The following is a 10,590-nucleotide window of genomic DNA, read 5'->3' on the forward strand; positions in this document are numbered from 1 at the left end:
CACCAGGTTCTACCACTGCAGGGCCCAATCATAGTCAAAAGAAGAGTTTGATCCTGGCTCAGACGGCTCGTTAGCTCGTGAACATGTTCGATAATAGGTTCGTGAGCTCAAAATTGAGCTCGGCTCGTTTAGCTGGCTCGTGAGCTCGAACTCGGCTCGTTTAAGTGGTTCACGAGCTCGAGTTCGAGCTCGGCTCGTTTAGGTAGATCGTGAGCTCGAATTTGAGATAATTAAAGAGTTATAATATTAAAATAATTATGTATGATAAATAATAATAAATTAAAAATTAAAAATCTATACATATTATAAAAGTGTGAATTAAGGTCAAAGTTATTTGTTTTATTTGCTTGTAGATGAAGTGAACATATATTTTTCACAAAATATTAAATTGAATATGATTTGTTTTATTTTGTAAATCTATAATCTTTTGAATGAGTTATATATGCAAGAAGTTTCTCAGAAAAAAATTAATATATAAAAATTTAATACTTCCAATAATATAGTATGAAATATAAAAAAAAATTATGTTATCTTAATTTTGAATTTTTGTATTTAAATAACATATTGCATAAATATGTTATATCATTAAAGAGTTGAACACTTTTTGATAAATATAATAAAATATTAATTAAATCATATTTTGTCAGTTGTCTAGAAGATAGAATAACCAAAATTCATTTATTTTATTTGCTTGTAGATTAAGTTAAAATATTTACAAAAAATAAATATAATTTGTAGAATACTGAAATAACAAAATTCTTTGATTTTATTTGTTTGATGAAACAAATTTTTTTCTACAAAACACTTAATTGTGTGGAGATTTGTAGAGGCATCAAATAGAGAAGAATATACATTTCTTCTCATAAGATTTGCTAATGAAGATGGCGAGAATATTGTTTTTCAAAGAGAAGAAAAAATTGATGACAAAAAATATCGTGAAAGCAATATAAATTGAAAATATAAAAGAAGAAAAAATTTGACGCAATAATTTAATTTAAGGTTTAGAATATATTATGTATATTATATTTTTATTTTTCATAAATCAATAACACGTGATAAAATAAGTGGTCAACGTTATGTATTATACTTTTTTCTTCTCTCAAATTTAATTTTAATACCTATTGTGATATCAATTTTATATTATATTTTCTCCAATGTCTAATTTATACAAAATTATAATATTTATTACTAATATGTTTTTCAACAATTATTAATTTATTTAGATTGTGCTTGGATAAATTGATTTCAAATTTATGGATTAGAATTATAATTTTATTGTTAACAATGAAACAATATATCAAATCTTAAATCTACACATTACTTATTTACATATTATTATTTATATAAAGTAGAATAAATTTCAAATAACATTATTATTTGATGGACTTGAACAATATCATAACTAACATGAAATACTACTATATAAACATGAAATGAGTGGATTTGAAGTTTATGATGTTACATCTCTAAATAACAAAAATACATTTGAATGTATTGAAATCCATGGATTTGAAATCCTTCCAATCAAGAATAACCTTAGATTTATAACACATAAATTTTTTAAACAAATATCTTTTGCAATCATTTTATAATACATATAGTATAAATTATATTACATTGAATTTCCTACGGATAATGCTAAAGGTACAACTAATATATAGTACTGCGATATTTACAACAATTATATCTTGAGATTTTGTTATTATCTAATGAGATTTTATATTTAATTTATCATGAGATTTTGATAAATGAAATTTCTATTGATTTTTTTGAATTGTAAAAATTATTGTACAAATTTGGTTGCACATAGCATTACTCATTTCTATCGACTAATATAGCATGAAATCATTAATATATAATTTTTTGTAAATTAATCTCTTCTGATCTCATTTCTTTAAGAACAATTATTGATAATAGAAATGTATTTTCACGTGCGTCGCACGTATCTTTACCTAGTTATATTAAAAATGTGAATGTTATGGCAATAATCACTAGTAGAAAAATCGGATTTTATTTCGGCAGGCTTTACTTCGGCAATAATAAATTACGAAGTAATACATTACCAATAACTTCAGTAATAACACAAGCGAAGTAAAATAATATATTTTACTTCGGATGTTTAAAAACACGGGCTTCACTATATTTTTTTATTATATTTTACTTCGGTATATCAATGTTGACGAAGTAAAAAAATAAGAAAAATAATTTCATGCTGAAGTAATAAGATGAACCGCGCAGATTAACAAAGGAAACTAAACTATGCTGAACATTTAGCGACGGTTTGTCATTAAAAACCGTCGCTGATAGCGACGGTGTGTAGCTTAAAAATCGTCGCCGATTTAATCCGCGACGGTGTGTCGCTTAAAAACCGTCGCTGATTTAATCAGCGACGGTCTTTCAAAAATCTGTCGCTAAATGTTCGAGCCGAGCTCAAACCGAGCCCGAGCTTCATAACTTCCGAACGAGCCGAGCCCGAGCTCGAAACCAAAAGCTCGTAACGAGCCCGAGCCGAGAAAATTGTTGAACGAGCCGAGCCCGAGCCTGATACTGTTCGGCTCGGCTCGACTCCTTTACATCCCTAGCCAGATCTTATAATAGTTACAGTATTTGTTATCATTAAAATTAAGAATTACAATCTAAAGTATAAATAAATAGGGAGATAGATTTGAAATTTTTTGTATAAGTTATCTAAAAAATGAAATACATTTTATATCCATGTGTTTCAAATCATTTCATTGAAAATGACCAAAAAGTGATACTTTTGGAGCATACATTTTGTGTAAAAATTCAATAGATGAATAGGGATATCAAATTCTAAACTAATCTTATATATAGACTAATATTTATTATGGAGAATATTACAATAAAATTTTAATTAAAAATGTTAATTACAATGTTTATTTTCTTATATGAAAAAACTTTTAACAAGAATTGATGCATCGGACTATTTTGATTGGCTCGATATCTAAGCTATGATTAAAAAATAACATAATTATAAAGATTAGGTATGTATACCTTTTGAAGTTTTTATTATCATAAAAAAAATCAAATTAATTTTAAAAATTACGCTCGCCATAACTTTGTAAAAATGTACAAAATATAACAAACTATCATATCCTCAAAAAATTTCATAAAAACTAATAACAAATGAAAAGGTCTAAATTATGTTTAACCTATTATTTGATTTTTTTATTATTCAATATATAAAAAATATTAAAAATTTGAAAATAGACAAAATAACAAAAATATATTGGATTTTTCTATTTATAATTTTATTATATCTAATTTAATAGACATTGTTATCACCAAATAAAATTAATTAAAATGCATTCAAATTTGACAGTAATTTCAAGTTTATCAAATATATATTCAATCTAAATAGTTATTAAACTTCTAAAAATAATTCTGAAAACATTGAAATTTACCATCAAATATGTTTTGGTCAAGTTGTAATAATTTTTTTGTTAATAAAAATATAAATTTGAATGTTATATAAATATTTGAAAAAAAAATGTTCGTATTAAATTGTTTAATGGGCGCAAAGATATGTAAAAGAAGTCAAAATTTTAACAGGATTATTGTTGATTGTTATTATTTTTACATTCAGTTGGATTTTTTTTGTTCTTGTAATGATCAATGTAATGAATCTTAATTTATTAATTATAATAAATTCAACAAAATATACAAATACTAAAAATATCATACTTTAAAATTACATGACTAAAACTTAAGGATGTAATCGAGTCGAGCCGAGCCGAACTTTTGAATGTTTGAGCTTGGTTCGTTTATAATCGAATCGAGCTCGAGCTTTATTTAATGAATATATGCATGGCTCACGAGCTCATTCAAACTTTTATCGAGCCTAAACAAATTTAATAAATATGAATTATACATTTAAATTTTCATTAAATTAATTAAAAAGTAAATTATATATTTAAAAAAATTAAAATTTGTAAATTTATTATAATAAATAAATTTAATAATTTTTTCTATATATTTCATAAATAATATGGAAAATCAATAAATCAAATATCAAAACTATTATTTTTTCATCTAAAGGGGTGCATTCAATATTGGAGATTTATTGACTTTTAATTATTTTTGTAGATTTTAAAAGTCTAGATGTATTCAATGAAGACTTTTACATACTCTATAGAAGTCTAGTGGTATTCAAAATAGACTTTCATAGAGTTTTAAAAAGTCGAGTGTTATTCAACGTTGACTTTTAAAAACTCTATCAAAGTCTATAGGTATTCAAATTTTTCATAGACTTTTAATAACTACATGGAATTCATTAACATACAAACATTAAAGCATAAGGTACAACTATAAATTGTAAAAATTGTATTTGGTTCAACCCAAATATTTGGATGGATTTTTAAAACTTCTAACTCATACACAAGCTATTTATTTTTTTCTCTGGCGCTTCACATCACCTTTCTTCCTATCTTCTCTCCTCTCATCTATTTCTATCACTCTCTCAAATTTTCGAAGTGTATCTCTATATATATTTTCATCTTTTCTTTTCAAATTTTTCATTTTTTGGCTGATTGTTTATTTAATAATTTTTTATTTTAATATCACAATAAATTTTGAATTCTTGAATTGATTTTGTGATTTTTAATTTATAATTTAGACAAATTAATGTAAATTCGGTTATATCGGTTAATTCAGTTCGGTTACGGACTTACGGTTTTCAAAATTTTGAAATCGGTTAACCGAATTAACAGAATCTAATAAATTTTTATTATTTATCAAAATTTTATATATATTTTAATTTTTAATTTTAAAATCAATATAATATATATTAATTGTGTTCAATCAAAACTTATACATTTTTTATGTGTGTGATTTTATATTTTTATGCATTTGTGTAGATTGTAGTATTCAAGAAAAATTGCATATATAATTAAAGTTAATAACAATTTTTTTAAAAAAACAAGTCGGTTAATTCGGCAACCGACCGAATTAACCGATTTTAATTCGGTTCAATTTTTATCGGTTATGAAAAATAATTCCGTCGGTTCGGTTATGGCTAAATATTTCGGTTCGGTTCGGTTATGGTTAATTCGATTCGGTCGATAACTGAACCGACCGAATGCTCACCCCTACACACAGATAATGATTAATGATTTAACTTTTAAATAAGTAAATTTATTTCTTAATATAAATATTGAAAATAATTTCAAACTGAATATGTTATATATATCAATTAATTATTGGTTCAAAGAAATTAATAAAAAAAATAATATATTTTAATTAAGTACAGAATTTATAAAATTCTATAAAAAAAAAATCCATAAAAGTCTATAAAAATCTTGCGAAAAAATTTACATAAATCCACATAATTTTTTTTATAAATCTGTGAGATTCTGTAAAAGTCAATAAAAATCTATCAAACCCATAAAAATCTATCATTTAAAAAAATCATTAAAAGTTATCAAAACTCTGACTTGAATACACCCCACTAAAAGATTACTCATGAACTTACCAACGAACATGTTTACGAGCTAACGAGCCGAATACTGTAAAGCTTTAATTTGATTTATTTATCTTAACGAGCTTCATTAAACGAGCTTTTATCGAATCGAGCTTCGAATAACTCACAAACGGTTTGGTTAGTTTATTTCCCTACTAAAACTGACAAATTTTTCAAGAATATTACATATATTCACTCCATCCATATTAGAACTTAATTTATCTAATTAAACTTTATTTAAATAAAACAAGTTCAAACGAAAAAGGAATAACACTATTAGCAAATAAATAAGTTTACTAGTAGTCTCCACTCAAATACATATATCCATTACACGGATCAATCAGTTCATATCTGCAATGATAAGTAATATTTTTGACATAAAAAATAATATTTTTTCAAAGATCGAGTTAAATATAAGACCTATCTAACAAAATTTACCCGTACAACAATCTCATATGATGTTTTGTGTAAACTTAATTAGTTCGATAACCGACTCATTTTCGCATGTATCATCATTAAAGAATATACTTCGGCCCGATAGATTCAAAGCCGTTGTGTCTTCACATTGTTTGTGGACCCTCAGAAACCTAGCCTCCAGAAGATGTCATCCTACAAATATCAGTCACAGAACGACTTAATGTATCCTCAATACAACAATTTATAGAATTATGAATGAAAACTGAAAATTTTCCACCGTTTGAAGGGAGAATCAGTCTTTTCTTTGAATTATTTGATTAATAAATATTCAATTCTCTTTTCTTTTTTTTTTAGAAACAAATAAATATTCAATTCTCTTAGTTCATGAGTTCGAGATAAGCGGACTCGTAGAAAAAATACTAGTTGAATTAGTTCAACTCCTAAAAAACAACATTCTATGCATATCTCTTCGTAGAAAAAATACTAGTTGAATTAGTTCAACTCCTAAAAAACAACATTCTATGCATATCTCTTCACATCTTGGGACCGACGAAAGCAATTTGATGTACTAAAATTTCAAGTCTCCTGGAAGAAAAATTACCTTCAGGAAATTATATGCAACTTTTACGAAACTATACTGACTTCCAATTGGTCGGCATTAGATGGTCAGTCATCATGTATACAATGCTACTCGAATTGAACAACAACTTCCTCTTCAGCTATTGTCCAATCCTCACAGCCACCAGAGCATGAAGACAGCAAGCAGCTCTAAAATAGTAAAGAGATGCAATGTGTAATAAACTTTAAAATGCTGAGAAATGCATGAAAAGCTAAAACACGGTGACCATAACATCGATATTAACAGTAACCGTGCAGCAGAAGTAAACTAAAATTTGTGAAATAACAGAATCAGTCAGGGAATACTTGACAAGGAATTGGTCATACGTCCAATTTTTTTAAGCCTGAGAATAAAGGTAACACATGCTTAATTCTGGCATGCAAATTGCCACCTTCTATATGTAGCATCCAAATATCACAGCTTCGTAAAACACAAAAGGACACTTGCCTTGGAACATGTAAAGACTACCAAAGTCATCCAATCGAATTTTTCCAACGATGTTCTTTCTGGATTATCAGTCGCTTCCTGCAAGAAGTATATCAATGGGGGCATCAGCTGCATTTCATAGTGTCTCAGTTCACCACAGAATCTGCAGAGCCCAGGATCGACAGCCTCTCCAGAAGCCAACAAGGGCTTCCCTCCATATGAATATCTGGGTGTGGGAGCACAAGGGCATTTATATAAATATGTATGAAAAAAGATATAGAATCACACCCACGAAGCTCAAGATAGCACTGTGAAAAGAAAGAACTACCAGATGCTTCAAAATCAATCATTCAATGACATAACATTTAACCATGTAACGACAGGTAATGGCAGAGTGATCTGAAGAAGCTACATAATTTGATTACAAATTTTTTTCATCTCAAGATAAAAAGAAAAATTTCAGGGCTGAAAGGCGTACACACTATCAAATGAAAAAGATGGGTATACAACGAGTTTAAAAAAATTACCTGAAGCACTGCTCTGGGTATTCATCCACTCGTTTCTTAAACTTAAGGTAAGTCCTATCAGCATGCAAGGCTCTATCATATTCATAATTCTCTTCTTCATATGTTTCATCATTTGAATGATCTTCAGAGTTATCTTCATACACTTTGACGGATGGTGAAGGATAATTTGAATTTTCAGAAGCAACTTTTCTCACAAATTTCTCTTCCTGGGTGTATATATAAAAGCAAGGCATAACTGCAATTGAATAAACATAAACATGAACTCCAAGTCAGTGAAAAGTGCTGATCATCATATTTGATACACATTGGCGTCAAAAACTAAAACAATAAATGATGACTGCATAATTATTTTCATGCACTAAACCTGGGTATCTTCACTTACGGTGTCTCACAAATTCACTAGAATGCAAACCTTACCTAGTATTTTGGAATCAATAGCTTGTTGATCTGTGTGTTGAGACTTTCTACTGGACTCGTTATCGTTGCTCTGCCTTTTACTGGTAGAAGCATCATGTGCAGCTTCGGAAAGTGCCCTGCCCAACTCCTCCAGATCTATGTCATCATCAATTTCATCACCATGCTCTTCTCTAGGTTGGAGTGACCATAGATCATCATGCCAATTAGTTTCTGTAATAGAAAGAGAAGATACTGTTGTGTGGTCCACGTCATCAAATGAAGGTAATGAATCCTCTATGCTATAAATCTTCTGAACTCGAAGAGCTCGCCACCTTCACCAGTAAATGTGAATGAGACGGTAGTAAATTTGTCCAACGACAAATTCAGTGCAGAATTCATAAAAAGGTTAAAAAAAAAAACCTTACAGATGGCTATCACATTGTGGAACCATACAGCCAAAAATATAGATTATTCGCTCTTCTACATTTAAATCTTTACTAGAAATTGGAGCATAAACCTGGAAGATTGTGAAAAAAGTGAAGCGGAAATTACTTTCTTACATTTGTTGAGTATGATAAAAAGAAGCTGAGATTAGACCTGCGAAATGAGACTAAGATTTCTTCCACATGTATTGCACAGAAGCAGAGCTTGTATTGCAGTATTTATTGGAAAAGGCCAATCCTGTTAAACGAAAAGGAGAAACCTAAATTTTGAGGTAACAAAAATATTCCAACACCAAGTATTACCAGGTAAAATAAAACTGCATACAGGAAGTCCTCCAATTTTCGTAGAGTAATGATCAGCTGGTTCATAATTACTATCAGCCCAAGAACCTGGCAGGCCTAAAGTGACTCCAACCATCTTTGCTTTCCTGTGAAAGGAAAAATTAGCTCATGTGGTATATAACATTAGGTAAAATTTGGAAGCCATGGTAGTAAATTTGTACAAAAGAAATTGGAAGCTACCAAATATAAGAGAGAGGAAAGTTGCTTCAAATAATGTTAAGCAATACATATTTCAAACTACACACGCGAGGTCAAATTTAAGCATTTATCCCAAGCCTTTTCCATGCTCTCGAATCATTCAAAAATTCATTATTTCTAAAATCTCCATTTTTGGGGATCTAATACTAAAATCAAGTACACGATATGTGAGTCAAAATATAGATTGGAAAAAAAAACTTAAGTTTAAACTCTTGATTATCCAGAAATAAAACCACGTTCAATATGAGTAAGAATTCATCTGATAGAAAGAATGATATTGTACATGCTATTTTCATGATCTATCATGTTCAAGATAAAATATCAGCATTAATTTTTGTCAAAACTTTCATTGGTGCAAAATTGTTCGTCAGCAGCCAAACAATATGAGTTCGATGGATTTTAAAACACAATTTGTTTATCACAAGTATACTGAACCAAATTTTCCTTTGAACCATAGATCAAAACTAGAACAATATCTAGAAAAATGGATTATGTTTTCAATTCCAAAAGCTAAACCAACTGTAACTATTTATCAAGGTAGATTTTCGGTCACAACAATTACTGGATTGTAACAAACGCTAAACATTACAGTTGATATTGTTATGATTTTGATGTATGGTTCAAATAAAAATTCGATTCATTTTACTTGTGATTAATGAATTATGTTTTTAAAATCCATAAGCCCACTCATACTGTGTGAAGTTTGGCAACTGAACAATTTTACATAAATGAAAATTTTGATAGAAACTAATAGGCTACTCCTGAAATCCCGAGATTGCTGAAAACTCCATGATTATCAACTATACATATTTTAAAATTTTGAACACACACACTGAAACACGTACGGGCAAGTTAGTGTATGCAATTAACCTAAATTAATATTGATATTTTAGCTGAACAATTTTGCATAAATGAAAATTTTGATAGAAATTAACATAGATACCATCTACTATTTCTATAACATAATATGTATTGAACATGGTTTTATATTTGAATAATCCAGAGTTTAACATTGTTTCAACTATCGTGTACATGATTTTAGTATAAGAGCCCCAACATGGAGATTTTGGAATTTGGAAGCTTATTTTAAAAAAAAAACTAAAAAATGAGTATGCTTGACTGACCATAGCTACGCTCTTAGCTATGACTATGCTGCATAGGGGATAGCATTGGGTTGGTCGGACCAAATTATTAAAATTGAATAAACATAATTTTTTTCCGACTAAACCAAATTTTTAACTGAATTTTTTGTCAAAGCCAAAAAAACGAACCCAGTTTAGAACCAAACTACAAAATTGAATAAACTGAATTCTTTCCGACCAAAGCAAGCCGTGATTTTTTAAGACGAACAAGTTTAAAATCGATTGTTTCAAGCCGTAACCGAATTAACTGATTCCTTATGGAAAAAATTTAAAAAATAAGAACACTGACTATATTATGTGCTATTACAGTCCACTTAACATAAAATTAGAAAATAAAATCCCAAAAAAAATTGGATACTGCAAAATATAGAATTAAAGGCCAGAGAAAATTAATCTCTCTTCAGAAATAATGCGTCGATTTCTCACCTTTTGTAAGTCGTTGCAGCTACAGACAGATAAACGAGAAGGATTCAAAGGCTATGGACGAAGGAAGGATTCGCCGTTGGCTTTGAAAAACAGACTAGGGCATTTGTCAAACATTTGAGCGAAGAGTGAACAGTGGGTCACAGATTTTCTTACGAGCAATGGGCCACAACAAAAG

At 28.7% G+C, this 10,590-nt stretch overlaps 1 protein-coding gene across 5 annotated transcripts; it reads right to left on the minus strand.

Annotated features, from left to right (window-relative positions):
• Positions 1-5,782: 5,782 nt before the first annotated feature.
• On the minus strand, positions 5,783-10,590 carry LOC140837023 (uncharacterized). 5 transcript variants are annotated; one of them, XR_012119195.1, is made up of 9 exons: positions 10,416-10,570; positions 8,633-8,725; positions 8,462-8,545; positions 8,290-8,381; positions 7,886-8,196; positions 7,469-7,703; positions 6,963-7,167; positions 6,498-6,664; positions 5,783-6,088 (listed from the first exon to the last, which is right to left on the minus strand). XR_012119195.1 is itself a non-coding variant. In XM_073202991.1 (8 exons), the coding sequence occupies exons 2-8, from the start codon at positions 8,723-8,725 to the stop codon at positions 6,584-6,586; spliced, it is 1,101 nt and encodes a 366-aa protein (XP_073059092.1). In that variant the 5' UTR covers positions 8,726-8,735; positions 10,416-10,590; the 3' UTR covers positions 6,120-6,583. The 5 variants fall into 5 exon arrangements, 1 of the variants encoding a protein (XP_073059092.1); XR_012119192.1 differs by having other exon boundaries at positions 5,784-6,088; positions 8,633-8,735; positions 10,416-10,590; XR_012119193.1 differs by lacking the exon at positions 5,783-6,088 and adding an exon at positions 6,120-6,230 and having other exon boundaries at positions 6,346-6,664; positions 8,633-8,735; positions 10,416-10,590.

The sequence above is a fragment of the Primulina eburnea genome, chromosome 7 (genome assembly GCF_022965805.1).
Source record: "Primulina eburnea isolate SZY01 chromosome 7, ASM2296580v1, whole genome shotgun sequence".
Taxonomy (NCBI): Eukaryota; Viridiplantae; Streptophyta; class Magnoliopsida; order Lamiales; family Gesneriaceae; genus Primulina; species Primulina eburnea.